At 36.7% G+C, this 20,896-nt stretch overlaps 1 protein-coding gene across 12 annotated transcripts in view; it reads right to left on the reverse strand.

Moving 5' to 3' along the window:
* Positions 1-20,896, reverse strand: part of PPHLN1 (periphilin 1) — a 141,930-nt gene that overhangs the window by 69,659 nt on the left and 51,375 nt on the right. For 8 of the 12 annotated variants that reach the window (XM_030835370.2, XM_030835371.2, XM_030835364.3 and 5 more), the window contains 3 exons: positions 13,928-14,139; positions 5,010-5,066; positions 2,433-2,512 (listed from right to left, as the gene is read on the reverse strand). In XM_030835370.2, coding sequence (XP_030691230.1) covers positions 2,433-2,512; positions 5,010-5,066; positions 13,928-14,139 — 349 coding nt within the window. The remainder of the gene's footprint in view (positions 1-2,432; positions 2,513-5,009; positions 5,067-13,927; positions 14,140-20,896) is intronic. The other 4 variants (XM_060306142.2, XM_060306145.2, XM_060306141.2 and 1 more) reach the window with 2 other exon arrangements.

The following is a 20,896-nucleotide window of genomic DNA, read 5'->3' on the forward strand; positions in this document are numbered from 1 at the left end:
CTCCAGGGTGAGCCGCAGCTGCTCCTGGCCTCTCCAGAAGACTCTCCAAGACCAGTAGGTGGGTCTTGTCCAGGCTCCTATCAAATTACTGCTTTTGCCCTGGGTCCCACTGCACATGGGATTTTGTGTGTGCCCTTTAAGAGTGAAGTCTCTATTTCCCCCACTCTGTGGGGCTCCTGCAATTAAGCCCTGCTGGCCTTCAAAGCCAAACGCTCTGGGGGCTTGTATTCCTGGTGCCAGAACCCCAGGCTGGGGAGCCTGACATGGGGCCCTGAACTCTCACTCCTGTGGGAGAACTTCTGCAATATAATTATCCTCTAATTTGTGGGCTGCCCACCTGGGGGGTATGGGATATGATTATACTGTGAGTCCATCCCTCCTACCTGTCTCGTTGTGGTTCCTTCTTTATGTCTTTAGTTGTAGATCTTTTCTGGTAGGTCCCACTCTTTTTCACTGATGGTTGCTCTGCAGGAAACTGATTTTGGTGTGCTCCTGAGAGGAGATGAGCTCAGGGTCTTTCTACCTTGCCATCTCGGCTGCTCTCCGTATGAGAGCAGTATGAGCAGTGGTCATACGTGCATACTGAAGCATCATGGCAGATGGACACCAAACTCCCAGTGTTGACACGTGGGCTGAGTTTTGTGGCCAATAGGAGGCAGTTTATGATAAAAGATGCTTAGGCAAGGTTAAGTGAAGGGGTGCAGAGCTTCCTTGCACTCTCAGAGCTGCCATGTGTTCACCCTGTTTTCAATTCCTTTGCATACATAACTAGAAGTGGCTTGCTGGATGATAGGATAGTTCTAATTTTTTTTTTGGGGGGGGGAATCCCCATACTGTTCTCCAATTTACATTCCCACCAAGAGCACACTAGGGTTCCCTTTTCTCCATATCCTCTCCAACATTTGTTATTTGTACACTTTTTGATGACAGTCATCCTGGGTGTGTGAGGTGATATCTCATTGTGGTTTTGATTCACATTTCTCTAATAATCAGCAATGTTGAGCATTTTTTCATATGCCTGCTAGCCATCTGTATGTCTTCTTTGGAAAAATGCCTATTCAGGTCTTCTGCCTCTTCCTTGATATTGAGTTGTATGAACTATTTATATATTTTGGATATTAATCCCTTGTTGGTCATATCATTTGAAAATATCTTCTCCCATTTTGTAGGTTGTCTTTTTATTTTATCAATGGTTTCCTTTGTTTTGCAAAAGCTTTTAAGTTTAATTAGCTCCCATTTGTTTATTTTTGCTTTTATTTCTTTTTAGGGTTTTCTACATATAAAATCATGTTATCCACAAATAGTGACAGTTTTACTTCTTCCTTTCCAGTTTGGGTGCTTTTCATTTCTTTTTCTTGCCTAATTGCTCTGGCTAGTACTTCCAATACTATGTTGAATAAAACTGGTGAGAGTGGGCATCCTTGCTTGTTCCTGATCCTAGAGGAAATGCTTTCAGCTCTTTGCCATTGAGAATGATGTTGGCTGTTGGCTTGACATATATAGCCTTTATTTTGTTGAGGCATGTTCCCTCTATGTCCCCTTTGTTGAGTTTTTATCATAAATGGATGTTAAATTTTCTCAGCATCTACTGAGATGATCATATGATTTTTATCCTTTACTTTATTAATGTGGTGTATCACACTAATTGATCTGCAGATACTGAACCATGCATGCTAGCATGCCTGGAATAAATCCCACTTGATCATGGTATACGATCCATTTAATGTGCTTATGAATTTGGTTTGCTAACATTTGGATGAGGATTTTTGCATCTATCTTCATCAGAGATGCTGGCCTGTAGTTTTCTTTTCTTGTAATGTCCTTGTCTGGTTTTGGTGTCAGGATAATTCTAGGTTCATAAAACAAGTTTGGAAGTGTTCAATCCTCTTCTATTTTTTGGAAGTTTGAGAAGTACAGGTATTCTTAAACGTTTGGGAGAATTCATCAGTGAAATAATTTGAGGAAATTATTTAACTTCTGAGCCTGTTATACAAAATGGAAATATACACTTACCTACATCATAGAATTTTTATATGAATTAATAACAGAAGAAAATATATAATATAGTACATAGAATCAAGTCATTATACAATAAATGTTAGGTCTCTGCCTATTACCCCACTTCCAAAATAAAAGCACAGTCTCTCAAATATGCCTCATCTGGATATTCATTCCCACTCGGCTATGGTCAAGATGAGAAGGGGATCAGTAAATACTAATTTTAGCATAACCTGTGGAAATAATTCTATGAGAAAACTGCTCATTTACTCTGGAGGCAACTTTTAAGTTATGGTTACTTGAAACTCAAGCTTTCAATGCAGCAAATTACCTCCGTTAGGTGTGACAGTAAAGAATAAAAGCACCTGTACTATACAATCCATCTCATTTACTTTGTGTTTCCTCTTTGAATTGATTTTAGAAGTACAACAAACCTTTGATGAAGGAACTGCTGAAGAACTTGAGGGTGAAGTGTCTCTTGATGTTTTCAAAGACTGAACAGGTCTTTCTTTACCTATATAAGAAAATATAAAATGCAATTTTCTAGCTTATTTGTTTTCAACTAGAGTGTTTTTGTAAATGAATAAGGGGTGGAAGTCATACACTTATTTTAATAGTGAAATCTTTATTACATTATTAAATTAAATCTGTTAATATCTAAATCCTCCTATCTGTCTTTGAGGCTGGGCACCATCAAAAATTTCAAATAACCTAGAACCAAAGGACAGTATATATGGCAATCTAGGCCATATCAATGCCAGTTAGCAAACACGGAACCACAGAGAAGACCTCAGGAAAGGCAAAAAACATTTTAACATCATAAATGCTTCCTCCTCCAGTTCCGAAAAGTTAACTTTTAATACATCACACTAAAAATCCAATGGAGGTTATTATATAGATGCTACCAAAGAGAATTAGCTAATTATTAGCTAATTAAGCTATAGCTCAAAGAGAAGGGTATGTAGGAAACTTAGCAGGTATTCATGAAATGTTTTAAAAAAATTAAAACTAGAAAACTATAATAGAGCACTAATCCGGTACCTGATATGAATGAGTACCCAAATATTTGTTAAATGGTGAAAAATAAATCTATATGAGATAAAGTCACTAAACTTTATCTTTGGTCACTTCAGACACTCACATAGTGCTCTATGTATACTATTATTTTTATGGAAATATAAGCCAGAAAATAAATTTAAATATTATTTTAGCCAGTTCAACGAAAACAACAACAAAAATGGGTTTAGTTAAATATAATCTTAAAAATAACAGTGAGCTGTTGCTAACAGAAAAATGTTTCATTAAATTATCTATATGTCAACTGTAACAGATAGCCTCTGCTTTCAAGTGCTACGAAAACTTTAATTACAGAGAAGAGGAAAAAGCAGCACCAAGTTTGGAGTGACACAGAAACTGGTCAAGACTGGATAGTGGATTAAGGCCAGGAAAGCAGTCAAGAGCAAAAGCGGAGAAAAAACGACCTTGAAACTGAGGCAAAGCCAGCTTCAGTCAAAAAGCCTCTTAAGCTCTTCCTGCTATGGTCAAGACAGCAAAGTAAGGGCCTGGAGGTCAAGGGCTTCCAACCACCTGGGGACGTAGTGAATAACATCTCTTTCCAATGTCCTGCAGAGCCGGAAAGGCTTTCTCAAGATGCCCCCCACAGCTCCCCACACCCACAACACGTGGCAATGTGTGAAGATATTTCTGATTTTCACAGTGGGTGAGTGCCACTGGCACATGGTTAAGTAGAGGTTAGGGATGCTGCTAAACATGCTACAAATGCACAGGACGGCCCTCCACAACAAAGAATTATCCGGCCTCAAATGTCAGTAGTGCTGAGGTTGAAAACTCCTGCTCTAGGCACAGTATTCCAACTGTGAAGCTCCAATAGTCTTAAAAAAGACCTAACTCTAGAATCTTTTAACTTGTGGTACCATTAAGAGACTTTCGCACTAAGCAAGTTTAAAAGTTCTTACAGACCTTAAAAATCAAAAGCAAAATGATACAACCATCACTACATCCCCAAATGGCTAAGAACATGGCTTATTTAGTCATTCCCTACTGTATTTCCATTGCACATGGCAAATTCCATATCATAATGTGACAGTGTCAGTCTATCCCACTGCACCAAAAGCCCCTAGAGGAACAAGTATCATAGCTCATTTTTTCCCGAATACCCAAGGCCTACCAAGCTGAGTCCTTTAAGAAAAGAGTAGGTACTCACAAACTTGTGAAAAGATGAATTATTTTTCTACCCTTAGGATTCAATGACCTCCCCAGTCTACTCTGATTAAGTATTTCCTTGAGAGATGAAGAACTGGACCAATCAGCACAGCACATTATGTTAATTAAAGACATAATTATAGGCTCAATTCTGGCACACAGCAGCTAAACACAGCAAAAAACTTTCACAAGCAGCTGTTAATCTCTTATTTAGCACCTCCTTTACAAACAAAGCATCAGCTCTACAGGTATGCCAAGTATGGTGACCAAGTGTAGTCTTAGGATCTTTCATGATTTTAGCTGCATAAGGCTAATTTAAGCAGATTTCAACCAATCTCAGTGTGCAGAAGCAAAGGAACATTGAAGGAGAGGGCAGTGGTTTATCAAATATCAACATATATTCATATATACCGGTGGCATGAGGGCAGGGACAGGCAAGAAGCAAAGGATAAAGAAAAAGGATGATACAGATGGCAGCAGAAAGAGCACAAAAATGGTAAATAGAAATATCCTGATCCTACTGATGTTGGGTCCTTTCTTCCAGTGACTTGTCTACTCTAGAGATCTCAACCTCCTATGAGGTGGCAGTTGCTGACTGGGAGTGGCTAGCCCAGACAACAAACCCACATGTCTCCCCAAATCCTACTACCTGAGTCTGCTATTGTTCAGCTCTGGTTCCAACAGCAGACTAATGGAGCAGTTATACACTTTTCCCATTTCTATAACCTCTACAAATTATAGCCCCCCACCCTTCACGATCCCAAATCACAATCTAGCTCAAAACTCACCTCTTTCTGGCTTTCCTTCATTCTGCCGTTTGTAGGAGGCACCAGCACGCACGGACTCTAGGGAAAGGTGGGCAGGGAGGAATTAACACCAGCACCTCTGTGCCCAGGAGGAACAGGAGAAGAACCCAGAAGTAGGAGTAATGAGAACAGGAACTTCTGAGCATTTGCCGGTGACCCTAACCACCTTCCTACCCTGCTTTCAAGTTGGGCTGCCTGAGCAAACACCAATAAGAGAAATAAATAACAGAATAGGAGAAAAACTCTGTTTAAGATTGGGTCCAACAACAATGATGTATGAAGATGAGGCTAACCAAGGACAGCATGAGCAGAAAGAAATGAGAAAAGGATCCTATGATAAGACACCAAAAGTTAAAGACGGGGATCGCACGTCTTACTTATCACTATAAGCATCTAATCTAATCTCCTCCATAAAGTCAATATTCAAAGGATTAAAGAATGACACCAAAAAAATCAAGAGTGAAAGATGAATCACCACTAGAAATCAAAAAGGACACCTGGGAAAGTCTTCATGGTATATCATATCAGTTCCCTGAGCATAGGACGGCTACCTGCAAGTAATCATTCTGACTTGTTCTCAACAGGTAGCCTGTTACTAAATCTTGCTAATTCTTTTCATGCAAACTCTCTCATATATGGATTTTCCTTATAAACAAATCCACAGCTACTTGATCTCCTAATTATCCCATACTTAGAATCTTGTAAATATTTTGTTAGTTTCCTTACCTGCAAACTCTTAATGATGCAGATGGAATCGGCTTTCTAAATAGCCTAAATAAACTAGAAGGGGTTCTCAGCTATATTTCCAATATGTTTTCTTATCATTTATTTCAAATTATTCTATTATAGATCCCAAATTGCCAATTTTATCCTTTTTTCTGAGAAAATAATACATTTTCTGAATCACTTTGGCACTGTCAGCACCTTGCACTAAAAAAAAAATTCAAGAAATATCACACAAATATTGCCATCCTACTTTTGCAAGAATGTTGAAGCAGTATCCTTATCTAATTGTTCACTGATGTCATCAGAAAGTTTTGTTCCTCGTGCGCAGCTGATGTGTTTTTATCTAAGCTTCACTATGAACACTATCTATTGCTCATTTCCTCTTTGTTTTAGGCAAATCCTTAGCTCACTTATAGTAATTGCTGAAATCCTTATCATAGGCATCTATTTCATAAACTACTAACTTTATTCTTTTATTTTCACACCCTTATTTCCCTTTTTTATAAAATTCTTCACCCGTTTACTTAATCCTGTTTTAATAAGTGTTTATTTTTGTTAACCTGCCTCAAATTCTTTGTAGATGAAGAGGTCAGGACAACGATATTTTTTTATAGGAGTGTCTGGGGCTTGGGCTTGGCTCACACTAGCTGTTGAGAATGAACTGTCTGTATGTCTTCCAAACTCTTAAGTTCAGTGACTCCACACTGGTAGCCTGAAATCAGCCATGGTAAAAGTATTCACTCCACAAATACTGGCAAATGTCACAATCAGGTGTTTTTCCCCTGAAGAGTCGGTTTACTAACACACAACTGGTGCTGTGTTGATTGATTTTGATTCCAAATTTCAGAACCACTGTAGGAATGACTGCATTTAACTACAGATTCCCATCCATGTTACCTTCAACAGACCTGGGCTATTTAATAATATCCTAACAGACAGTAAAACCAGCTGAATCCAGCTCAGATTGCAAAATCATAAACAAGTAAGTGGTTGTTTAGCCCACGAAATTTTAGAGTATTTTTTTTAACATAAGAGGTAATAGAAACAACCCATTGTGCTTAAACTCTTCATCCCAGAGTTTCCAATGATCTGCTTATATTAAAACTGAAGGTCTTTCTTCTTGTGCTCTACTACTGCAGCTTAATGATTCATACACAAGTTCTTCTTAATATTTTAGCATTTGCTTTTCATGCCTTTGTACGTTTCTGTTTGTCATCCTACATCTTCCTACCTTTCTCTTTCTCCTTTGTTGGTTATTGTTCCTTAAATATGAATGTTCCTCCTATCCTCAATCCTTTTTGTTTTGTTATTCTTCCGTGGCTCCAACCAATACTATGAAGACAAATGTCTCTCAAATCCACTTCTTTCACTCACACTTCTATATTTCTAACTGACAGAATGCTACTCCTTGGCCACTTAGCCATTACTTCAAATTCATCTCACATGTGATCTTAGTAAGTAGAAACTAACTCCTACTTGAGAGCAGGGCAAGAGGCTCAACACATTCCTGCCTTTGCTGTGACTTGCTAAAGAAAATGAGTTCTAAAGTAGAATGAAGGAAAGAAACCAGGAAAGAAAAATTCTAAAGTTGGCAATATGGAAATCAAAATCCAAGTCAATGTACTGGTGAGTGAAAGAATAAATGGTGAGGAAGACAATGAACAAGAATTTCAAATACTGGTTCCATAGACTAGGTATAAAGTGCTTCCCACGCAGGCGAAATGAAAGCCAGAGAAGCAGCTTCATGTTACAATAAACATTTAAAAGTTCTCTAAGAATTTAACAATATTTGCTGTCTCTTTGCATATAATAGCTGTAAGTCTGAAACGATCTTTCAGAAATATACTTTCTTGCTGATGTGTTCTCCTGATGAAAGCAGCGATGAACTTAACCAGACTCACCCAATCCTATCAAGTATTATTAATTACTGATAACCCATATAGGAGCAAAATACACTGCTAGGAAAAAAAAATAAAACCATCCCTAGAGGGACTTCCCTGGAGGTCCAGTGGTTAAGATTTCACCTTCCAATGCAGGGGGTGCAGGTTTGATCCCTGGCTGGGGAGCTAAGTTCCCACATGCCTCGTGGCCAAAAAACATAAAACAGAAGCAATATTGGAACAAATTCAGTAAAGACTTTAAAAAAATGGTCCACATCAAAAACAAAAAATCTTAAAAAAAAAAAAAAGAAAACCATCACTGGAGATAATAAAATTAGGGGCTACATCTTGCAAACTATTAAATTCTTGGTACAGTGCCTGATGTGTAAGAGAAAACCAGATACTTCTGAACGTCTTATCAATCAATCAATAAACTTAACAGCACAGGTAGTAGATTCATCTCTCCTTTATAGCTGAAGCATTAAAGGGGAAATTAAGATATGAACAAATGAAGATGAGGTGGCTATAAGGATGCTGAGGAAATGATTCATTTTTCTGGATCATGGATGAAGACATGCAAATTTGGGGCTCTTGGTTAGGAAGAACATGATTTCTCAGAGATCTACTGGTTCATTCAAGAAGGTATGAAACAGGGAATTCTCTGGAGGTCCAGTGGTTAGGACTCCGCACTTCGGTTGCAGAAGGCACAGGTTCATCCCTGGTCAGGGCACTAAGATCCCACATGCTATGTGGTGCAGCCAAGAAAAAAAAAAGAAGGTATGAAACAGAAAAATGGAGGGGACACAAGAAAAATGATCCTTGTGGTAAAGACACCAAAAAAACAACCAGACACAGGGGTAGAAAAAGCTCTCTCTGTACCACCTCTGCTTCCCACAAATAACAAACTTTTGGAGGTAAGACATCCAACAAGTTGAAATAAAGGCATATTAACTGTGAATACATGGAAGTGCATTTCTGAAGAGAACTTTCCTTTAATACATCAGTTACAACCACATGGGCTCACTTTTTAAAATATAAGTAAAATATTACATCATCTGTACATATTATGAACATGTACAACAGGGATGCTATAAATGCCTACACATATGAAAATGCCATTAATTGATTACTGTTTCAGAACCTCCATCACTCAGGTGCCAGAAAAGCTATAGCTGTACTCCTGGGATTCACCCAGAAAACTCACAGCCAAAGCTCTTTGTGATATAATAAATAGATTCTCACACAAAAGAATACATTGTAGAATCTAATTCAATAGCACATTTACAGCCTGGATCAGTTAACAGTCCAAGATTAAATTCCTCATGAAACAGCTCATCCCAATAATCCTTCTCCACAAACTTCTGCCCACTCGTCAGATATCACCTAAAATGCCTATTCCCATGTAATGATTTGTATCCTTCTCTAAATCATAAACTCAGAAGGCAAAGACTAGGTCTGTCTTGCTTGGCAAACCATTTATATGAAATATATTTTTGTTGAATGATTTTATGAGTACTGAACATAAATACAATGACTTTCAAACCAAGAAACACTATAATATTTAGCTGCTAAGAAAACAGGTTCTTACTGCGTAATAAACATAATCTGATGGTAAAGTCTTATTTCCATATTCCCATTATCACTTACACCTGCACAGAAAAGCCTTCTTTCTAAAGGCAGAATTAAACCTCTAAATTTTATTGGAATTTCAGCTATGATCCAAAAATTCATGTGGACTTCCAAATTCATTCACAGCCAACAGGTATTAAGACATGTGCCTTTTCCCATTATACTTAAGTTCAATAATAGAGTCTATCTTCCAAACACACTCTTCTCAAAATAGTATTTTTAATTCTTGTACATTTTCAGTTATTGTGGAAGATATGCTTTCGAAAAGGATTAAACACTGATGAATAAGTCTTTCTTAAAAATACCTTTCATTCTTAATAGTGGCTGCTGATATTGAGAAAGTAAGGGGAGGCTGGGCCCAAAGTCAGAGCTATAGAAAATCAGATACAGACCAACAAAAACAATAAACTGACAAATCTTCCATAGTAATGACATTTTAAAAATGTCATATACCTAATTTATATATGAGCATCACTGGTAAATTTGACATTAATCTGTAGCAAATGTTTAGAATGAATTAACAAAGAGTTTGTAAATACCTAACATAATCATCCCTAGGAGCCACAACAGACTTACAACACTAAGCAAGGCAATCTTTATGTCACTGTTTCCACAGTGGAAATGCTTTGTAATCCTCAAGTGGAAAAGAAAACAAGATGGGGAATCACAACTGGTTGAATAACAGCAAACACTGCAGATAAACACTGCAGAGGTTTCTATATTGTGCCTTATGCTACTCAACAGAATTTTTTTTTAACACCTTTATTGGAGTATAATTGCTTTACAATGGTGTGTTAGTTTCTGCTTTATAACACAACATAATTATTAATGATTAATACAAAACACATAAAGCACACTTCATTTGTAGATAAAACAAAGCTCTTTTTATCTGCTGCTAAATACCTAGGATCACTAAAGAGATTTTAAGACCTTTATGGAAGAGAATTATAAGTCAAAGTTAACTACATGAAATATATCATTCCCAGATATTTTTTTTAATGAATTAACTACAAACAAGTAATTGCAGCTGAAAAAAGTACAGGCTGCAGGGCTTTTTGTTTCATAGTAATATATGTGAAAATGGCCTAGGTTTCAGTTGCCTGCAGTTTCAGTAAGTACCAGTAATACAATATGGTTGACAAAATAAAAGTTCACTTCTGGCATCATGACTTAAAAGGAATAGAAAGAAAATTAGGAAAGCAAAAGGTCTGAAAACCATGTCAAATGAAAGGAACAGCTGAAGGAACTAAATATATTTAAACCTGGAAAAAAAAAATCGAAAAGATTATGATGGTACTTTTCAAATACACAAACCGTTCCAACAAAAAAAGAAATATCTTTATGGCTCTAAGATAAATAACTAGTATTAAGTAGACATTACAGGAAAAGATTTTAACTGTTTTTAAAAATGAGCTATACAAAAATGGAAAGACTGTACTGTGATACAGTAAACATCACAGGAAGTACTTTAACAAAAAGCCTCCCATACCCATATGGGAGACTAAATATAGTGATCATTATTAATGCTATTATCCTAAACAGAAGGTAAATAGCAAAAGTATAAGATAGGAAAACAGTGAGATTCATTTGAGAGAAGGTAGGGAAAAAGGAAATAAATATCTAAGAGATAGTTGACAAATGGGGAGATGTTTCATTAGATTAATTAGAATAAAATAAAATTCAAGTAAAAATACACAAGGTATACATAACAAAACAATTTAAACTATAACAGTATCTTAATAATGTGTTAATAAACAGATTAAGAAGGACAACCTACACTGTTAGCATGTAAATATGAACAACAATAAGGAATGAAAAATAGTATTGTAGTTACTGTTATGAACAGGTTAGTCCACTTAAGTTATAGGCAGAAAATTCTTAAACGTGGAACACAAGGTGTAAACAGTTTGATTTAGGAAGCTAATTAGTCTATGTCAGTACAAAGTTCCATAGGATTTAACCCAAAAGGCTATGCAGAAAAAATTTAATTAAATAACGTGTGTGCGTGTGTGTAAGCACAAAATGGGAACTAAGCAGCTGAGATGAAAAAGTAATAGTCATTCTGTGGCTTATAATTAAGCACAGATATATTAAATGCACAGAACAATTGTGAAGAATTAGTCCTAAAATAATTACCATGGACAAACTACTAGTGATTATTAAAATAAATAAAATTATTCTGAAAAGTAAGAACAAGAAGCAAAAAATTAAAAGTTAAAAAAGAATTAACAAAATGAGGGCATAAGGAATAAGAAAATTATTTTTTACCTGTTACAGAAACATTTAAAATCTTTGTCAAAATTTCAATTTACATTGGAAAATGAAATTAACCCATCATTGTTAGTTAGCCCAGTTTAAGTGATTGATAATTGAAGGATGATATTTCTCAGTCCTTTTTTGAAGAAAAGGTGCCATCAACATTTCTGAGATTTAGATTTAAAGCAAAAACCATTATCACAAATATGTAAAATAACAATTACTTTTTCCTTTTATTGTTTAAAGCAAGACTTTTACTGTTAACTTTTTGGAAGATTATCTCATGTAACTATTCTAAGAACTATGTAGTGAAAGGAGTACAGAAAAACATTTCAACAGTTCAGCCCCAACAGCTAAGGAATCAACCAAAGTAACCCATAAAGAGAGTTTTCCCAGAACAAACTTTTTTTTCTTGATTAAAGAACTTTACTTTCAAAGCTAAATGACTTAAGAAAATAAACATGAAGGCATTAACAAAGTCATACACTCTATTTCATTCAATTCACACCAGATTTTAGTCTCCCAACTTTCTCTGTTATCTTTCCATCACTGCAAGATATTAAAGGTACTAGACCTCAGAGGATGGGGAAAGCATATCGCAGACACTAAGACAGGAGCATCACCGTGTGACTCTACATTTCATCTTGAGATTTTAGAGTTCTGGCCACTGACTACCAGGCCAAAGGCAGATAGAAGATGCCTCCCTAGGAATCTGTTTTAGAGGAGAAATGTAAAAAATAAGGCTAATTCAACAGTAACTTAAATAACTTAATAGCTTCACTATAAGCTGTAAAGAAGGATCTCAAGCTTCCGTTTTACTCATGTTTTGTTAAAAAGGCTTCAAAATCAGTTTCCAAAGACACTTTCTTCCTCTTAACCAAATTATTAATAGATTTGGATTTAAGTCACACACATCTAAAAAAATATGGTCTTAGAAGGTATATCTAGCTAATTTGGGATATTTAGGTCTGTGCATGTGAGCATAAATTAGACTTAGAGGCTATTTATCCACTTGAAGGGTGAGGGGAGAAAAAGGAAGTAAAGCATAGGAGAAAATACCAAACTTTTAACATTGAACTCCACAGTAAAACTTTCAGTTACTGGAACTATTCCAAGAATATTTTAAGCAGTCAGGCATGTGTAAGTGACTGTGTTTGTTTTAAATCCTTCAAATGGCATTCTTACACATATATCCAAAAATATGTTTTTTGGAAACCCCACTCTACCTAGCTCCTATCACAGTAGACAAGTGATAAATGCTTGTTAAATACAGGAATCCAGCAACAGCTACAATGGAGACAATCTAATGATCTGAAGTGATCTTCCATCATTCTGAACATGCAGGAGGCAAAGACTGTTGAACTAAAAACCTTATTATTTGAAAAAAACAGTTGAAAGGAAGGAAGTTAAAAAGGAAAGAAAAATTATTGGCTTATAATTCCTTCCACCTAGAAGATACTTCTCCACCTGTAGAAGTCTGAACTAAAAGATAAGCCCAAATGTCATTTCCTCCATGGCGTGTTCTTCCACCCCAGAGTGAGAGTCTCTTACCCTGACCGGCTAATGTCACGTTAACTCATTTATGACATAATGAGCCTTATATCAAAGTTATACTTTACATGTTATATTTACATAATGATAAAATTGTTATCAGTTGGGGAAAAATACACATATATATTCTAGTTCCTTGGTGACAGGGACATCGTTCTAACATAGTGCCCTGGATACAGAAGGCATGAGGAAGTGTTTTGTGAATGAGCTCAACTGCAGGTAGTAGAGTCTAGAATGACAACACAGGAAAGCATTACCTAGAAAAGTTGCTTCATTTATTTATTCCAACACATACTGAACAACTGGGCCAGGACGACATGCACTGAATGCTATGCATGGCCAGGCACTCCAAACTTAAAAAAAAAAAAAAAAAAAAAAAATTGGAGGTTGGGAAAGAATGAACCTAAGGTAGGTTTTAGCTCTAAATTCTATAAGGCTATACCTTATATTTAGGGGGATCCATTAATATTTTTCATGAAAAATATAAATAGATTTCCCCTAGTGATAGAAGAGTAAAGAGGCTGGATCAGCTCAGGAATTAGCAGAAAATACAGGAGGTGTGTGACTTTCCAACATGATTACAACCTCTTCCACGCTGAAGACCTAGAAGTGAAATGTCATACAGACTGCAATTTGAAATGGTTTAAAAATGTGTGTGTGTGTGTGTGCGTGTGTGTATGTGTGTGTATAACATTCATTATACTATTCTTTCAACTTTTCTGTATGTTTGAAATTTTTCAAATAAAGAGTTAAAAATAATATCTTATAACACATATAAGGCAATCTGACTCAATAAATTCTTATCAGTGGAGGTTGCAAAAAAAAAAAAAAAAAAGGAGAACTCTTAAAAATACATACTTCTATGTTGAGACTGATGGAAAGGGTAAGTTTTGCTTTTTTCTGGGGAGTAACTTCTACTGCTGACACTGGAGCCAGATCTGCTGTGTGGAGAATCCTTTCGGCCTGCAGGTGATTCTCTGAAAAAAGAAGTGTCTCTTTTATGAGGAGACCGGTCTCTCACATAATGGGAAGAGTAGAAACTTTTTCTTCTAAAGCCATCTCTCATGCCCCTTTGAAGAAAAAATAAAATAAGTTAATTATATTCTATACTTTATATATACAAGCACAAATGGCAAAAGCTCTGGTTACAAACCATTGTTTGTGTTGTAATTTATGTCCCCTTTTTCTACCACCACCTAACTTCTGAAATCAGTCAACAAAATGAAACTTTATCAGTGAATTATGTCATTTTTTCAGTTTGGGGTAGAACCAGGTGGTTAAGTGCAAAAGTTACTTTATTTTAAGCAAGCACAAAAATTGTTTAATGTGAAAAAGTCATATAGTCTCTACTTCTGCTTGCTACCAACAACATACCACACAGCTACCATACTCTCAAAGACACCTAGAGAATGCCAAAGATTTCCCCAATGAGACAGTTCATGGTCTACTACCCTCTTCTAAGTACCACTGGTTTTCAACTAGTGTGATTCCCCGCTGCCCCCTGTGATAATTTGGCAACATCTACAGACACTTTTGTTGTTACAACTGGAGAGGAGGGAATGCCCCTAGTGGTTAGGGGCAGGATGCTCCTAAAATGCTACAATGCCCAGGACAACACCCACACATATACACAGTAAAAACCTATGCAACCCAAAGTGTTAACAATGCCAAGGTTGAGAAACCCTGGTATATACCTATAAAATCCTTGCTCTCTGAATTTACAACAGATTGTTGCCAATCTCTAAATACCAACTTTTTATATCATCTTTACTTTTATAAATTAAATTTCCTTATTAAGCAATATCATCAACTCAAAGCAGAAAGCCCAAATAATAAAGACTTATAAAGCAAAACTATCTTTATAACAGTAAAGCAAATTAAAATTATTAAATACAACTATGAAGACACAAGCCTCGGACTTCCTTGGTGGCGCAGTGGTTAAGAATCCACCTACCAATGCAGGGGACACAGGTTCAAGCCCTGGTCCGGGAAGATCCCACATGCCACGGAGCAACTAAGCCCGTGCGCCACAACTACCGAGCCTGCACTCTAGGGCCTGTGAGCCGCAACTACTGAGCCCACGTGCCACAATTACTGAAGCCCGTGTGCCTAGAGCCTGTGCTCCACAACGAGAGAAGCCACCGCAATGAGAAGCCCACTCACCGCAACGAAAAGCAGCCCCCGCTCACCACAACTAGAGAAAGCCCGCGCAGCAATGAAGACTCAACACAGCCAAAAATAAACAGATAAATTAATTTTTTTAAAAAAGACACAAGCCTCTATTTAAAAGAACACTTGGAGTCAAACAGGTTTTAATTGAAGATTTAGCAAATGTACCTCCATATTAAAATTAGAGACCATTATCTTCAGACAGAAGAATGGTAAAAAGATGAGCCAATTGTGTGAAATTTCAACTGCTCAGAAAATAATTTCAGCATATTGACTGGTAGTCCACAATATATAAGTAGATTGTTGTCATTAACTGATTAATACCCAAACTATATCCTCTTTCCAGATATAATTTTCTCTGTGCAAAAGTAGAAAACAGTTAAAACTCATTTATGATAAATAGACTCAGACAAAATACTAATACTGAAATAAAGCATTAAAGAAATTCCAATATATTCAAGTTCAATCACTAAAGCTATAGGAATCATATGAATATCACTGAGAGCTGAAGTAAGTAGCTATATATGTATTACACAGATTTTAGGAACTGTACCAGGCACTGGGGACCCAATGGTGAACCACATGCATGCAGTCCCTGCCGTTACGGAACTCTCAGGCTAGTGGGAGAGGTTGATATTAAACATACAGATAAAACATGTAGCCAATGGTGTGTGCAGGGAGACTAGGAGTCTACTTAGTCCAAGCAAGAGACAGTGGTGACTTAGATAAGGCGGGAGCAGGGGAAGGGTCACAAATTCAACATGCACAAGAGTGCAGTTTTGTAGACTCAACGAAACAAGGTAAATGTTTGACTAATGAGTGTGAGAGATGGTGGATGACAAGATGATACCCAGAATTCTGGCCACGATGAATTACTGAAATAAGAAAAATAGATCTGAGAAATAGGGACAGGGTGGGAGATCCACATTTAGACTTGACAGTGCTATATTTGAGATGCTCATGTAATATCTTGGTAGGCAACAACAGATACTGGTGATAATATCAGAAGAGATTTTTGGCTATAACTATAAATTTGTCTGTAAACAGGAAGTATTTAAAAGCCTTGGGTATAGATGAAAACAAAGGATAAAAAGTGCAGAAGGCCCAGAATCTAGGGTTATAAAACTGCCACACTGAGAAGGAAATGGGCTGAGAATAGAGTGGCCACAGAAACATGAGGCACAGGTAAGTTATCAGGGAAGGCAATGAAAGAGTGCTCCAAGAAGGAGAATAAAGGTTTCATACAGCGAAAGTAAATGAGCTCTTCCTGATAACTTACTCAGGAAATGGAGAAGAACAGGCCCACATTCAGAGGAAAGACTGCCTATTTTCTCTGGAGGGAATGGAAAGATGAAATGCTGAACTACAGTTTCCTAATCCTGACACCAGATGGCAGTAAAATCACAACAGCACAGTTCAGAGCTATCAGAGCGGCTTGGGGTGGCTAGATACACGTGGGGGAAGTGCACGTCAGATTTCAACATCTCAGAGCAGAGCAACGTCTCTCCTCTCCTTCACATCAACATCTCCTACTGACCATCAGATTAAACAAAACATCACCACAGGCATCATCTACCATAAGTATATGGTACTACTTTGATAAAGTGGTAATATTAGCCAAGTCATTTATTCATGTGTGTATGTATACATATTTTTTCATATCTATATATCTATGTCCCAATATATGAAAGGCACTATGAGGAATTACTCTGGCTCTGAAGAAGCTTAATATCTAATTGGGGGGATGGGGAGTAAATGTTCCAAAAGGCTGGTACTGTAATTTAGAAGAGACATATATACATATTAATAGATGAAAAACTGACCAAGGAGTCTTTAAGCAAAGGTGAAATTTAGATCAATACTGTCTAAGAGAAATATAATCAAGGCACACATGATGTAGTCATATTTCAAAAGTAAAGAGAAACAGGTGAAATGAATTTTAGCAATATTTTACTTAACCCAATATATCTAAAATATTAGCAACATGTAATCAATATTAAAAAATTTAGTAAGATAGTTTATATTCTCCCTTTCATCTTACAGCTTGAAAATCCAGTATGTATTTTACACTTACACAATATCTCAGTCTGAACTGGCCACATTTTAAGTGCTCAACAGGCACATTCAGCTAGTGGCTCCCGTATGAACAGCACAGAGTTAGATGGTGGGAAAGGCATTCCAAGCTTCAAGAAAAAGTAGAGAAGGATTAAAGGATATTATGCAAACAAGAAGAGAAGTAGTCAGAACAGTGAAAACTTAAAAAAGTAGTAACTAAAAAACAAAGGAAGAAATTTTTGAAAAGGGAAAATGTAGTTAATATCAAATACTGCAGAGGCTGGAACAGATCTTCATATTTAAAACCTAAGAGTCACATGACCAGTGAGTGGGCTGTCCAGTAAAACTTTGGAAACCAAATCAGACTATAAGAAATTATGACCTATCTACTAACGGAGTTAAACCATTACTTTTCTTCTAAAAAAAAAAGTTTGGTAGAGGGAAGAAGGAAGAGAATTGGGACAATACTCTGAGGAAAGGGGCTTACTTGGTCATATTTGGAAGTTGGGGGGAAAAGGCTAATTTCCTATAGATGGAGAAACTGATAAACCAAGACACAAAAATGGTAACTGAAAAAGGAGCCAAAAATCACCAGGAAAAAATGGGACAAAGGAACTAAGTAGAAGAGAATAGCACTGAAGGCAAGAAGAGAAGAACACAAAAAGGATAAAGAGGAAAATTTTCATTTCAAGAAGAAAAAATATGAGAAATCTCTCTTCAGAAGTCCTTTACCTCAGTAACATAATTCTAGAAGTCATTAATAGAAGGTAAAGAAAGTAAGGACACGAACAGACGCTTAAGGCAGAGTGGAAAGTATCTGTCCTTTGGGGGAATGTATTCATTTGAGCAGTGTTCCTCAAAATGCAGGTCCCCAGACCTTCATCAGCATTACCTTGGGAAGGTGACAGAAATTCAAATTCAGGGCATCAAACCACACCTACTGAATCAGAATCTCTGGGAGTGAGACCAAGAATTCCAGGCTTTAACAAGGCTCTCCAGGTGATTCTGATGCACAGGAAACTTTGAGAAGGACTGAACTAGACAAACTAACGTCTAAGAGCTGTGTACATATAAATATGGTATCTTTAAGTCAAAAACAGAAACTCAGGGCTAATGATAGAGGCAGAACATTTTCCAGGGATGATGATTGTAGGGTTTGACCATGCCAGTGGAGAGCTAAAGAGTTGAAAACACAAGAAAGAACTGGTGTTAATTAAGAGCATCATCAAATCAGGACAGGAAGGGATGGAGGAGAAGACTATATGCCAGAAACTATAATAATCCAGGAACAAGAAATGGGGTCCTGGAAATTCATCAAAGAGTACAAAGATGAGGACAGGTGGTACAAATGGAGAAGTTCAGAGACGACACTGGAACTGTGGCTTGGAGGAGGTAATAAGGAGCAAGAAGTATGCCCAGAACTCATCTCAAGAATCAAGGAATTAGGAGGCAAGTGAGTTGGGAGGTAAGTGGTTTCAACCCTTGGAAGTTAGGCTCCTGTTGCAGAAAATGGATGGAAAGAACAAGAGAAAATATATCCACTCTACTTTGATACTAAAAGACCAAGTCTTTGCCCTCACTGGGCAATGGAGAAGACATATAAATACAACATTTCAGATTGACAGGCAGTTTAAAGAAAGGTAGATGTGAGGGAGGTTATTTTTGATGGGATGATCAGGAAGAACATCTCTGAGAAGGTAATATCTGAGCAGAGATATAACAGAGGGGATGGAACCCAACAAAGAATGAGGCAGTAGAGAGATCTGATGTACATTTACAATGATCACTCTAACTGCTCTGTGAAGGCATCATATGTTGGTGCCAAGGACACAATGATGAGTCAGAGAGCTTTCTTGGCGTTTATAGAATTATACAGCACCTACATTTCAAATATAATACTAGCCCTATGTATAGGACTTAACAGAAGCATAAGTAGTAGAGGAAGGAAAGAGACTGTTAAGGCCCTCTGTGAACTAGCCTCCTAAGTACTAAAAGCCCCTCCCAAAGTAACTACTGACTCCATGACCTTGAACAAGTTACTTAACCTCCTTATGCCTTAATTTCATCATCTACAAGGTGGGGATAATAACAGTACCTACTTACAGCTGCAAGGAGTAAATGAGATATTATATGTAAAGCACTTAGAACAGGGCCTGGTACACAGCACTCAACAGATGTTAGCTAATTCTATTGACAGTATTACCCCACTATGATTTCCATCAAATCAGTATAAAGGCTTATTCAAGAAATTAGCTAAGCGTGCCAATACAACCGCTTGATAGCTTTGTCATTCAGAAAAACTATGAAATCTTACATGTTTGTAAGAGTTTAAAACCTACTCAAAATAATAAAACCTCCAGAACAAGACTTCCACTTGACTTCCCAAGCAATTTGCTTTACAGAAGATGAACTGTGGATAATTCAACGTAAAGAATGGCAGTTATGGAGTTCTGTACACAGATGAAACACATATAAAGTGAAAAGTAGGCAGAATGGCCATTCGCTAGACTAGGGGTCAACAAACATTTGCTTAAAGGTCCAACTACAAATATTTTAGGTTTTGTGGGCTATATGGTCTCCATCACAACTCCTCAACACTCCACTCTAACACAACAGCAGCCACAGATGATATGTAAACCAATGTGTGTGGCTGTGTTCCAATAAAACTTTATTTACAAAAATAGACAGCTGGTCAGATTTGGCCCATGGGTTATAATTTGCTGATCCCAATGTCAAGTATGTACTTCCTGAAGGTTTCCAAACACAATTTATTAAAGAATAAAAAGTTTACCTATAGCTTCCTTTTTCTCACAGAACACAAAGAAAAGTATGGGGATTTTTTTCACCCTACCCCTTGCAAATATCTCAAGATTTTTATGCTTTAGAAGTTTAATTGTATTTTGGAGAGCAAATTCATTACATAATGATAGAAATATGTTTTGGCTGATTCATATTTTCTACCAGAGACCTGACTTTATATGTTTATAATGTAACTGTAAATATACAAATTTAGTATTTATTTACTTATAATATAAAAAAGCCTTTCTCAAAATATGTTCCACAAAATACTAAGCCACAACTGTGGGAAACACTGAGTTTAATAAAATTAAACACCTTTATTTACAGTGACACTTCTCAGAGCATCCTCTGCAGGAAGACACAGACCCAAAAATTAGTTCATCTGCTCATGTATGGCCTTTGATCTTAATTTACTTCCTAACTCCTTTAAGCACAGCAACTTTACAATGAATATGGTATCTATGACTATAGTTTTAAGCTTTAGTCTTTTCATTATCCGTTATCTTATTTTTAACCTTCCCCCAAACACATGGATCCTCAAGTTATAAAATATTTTACCTAACTTTGAGACAATGTGGGGAAGAGGGTGATAGATTCTCTTTCCTTTAACACATACCATGACAAATTCAGGCTGACTAAAAAGCTAAATGTTTGGAAGGAAGGAATAGGAGAAAAAGACCTGTCTCTCTGTCTGTCTGTCTGTCTGTCTGTCTCTCTCTCTCTATATATATATATTTAAAAGATACTAAATAATTATAAGTCTACAGGAAGAAACCACTGTGTATCAAAGTACCAAGTTTAAAC

Source organism: Globicephala melas, chromosome 10, assembly GCF_963455315.2.
Source record: "Globicephala melas chromosome 10, mGloMel1.2, whole genome shotgun sequence".
In the NCBI taxonomy this organism is placed as follows: Eukaryota; Metazoa; Chordata; class Mammalia; order Artiodactyla; family Delphinidae; genus Globicephala; species Globicephala melas.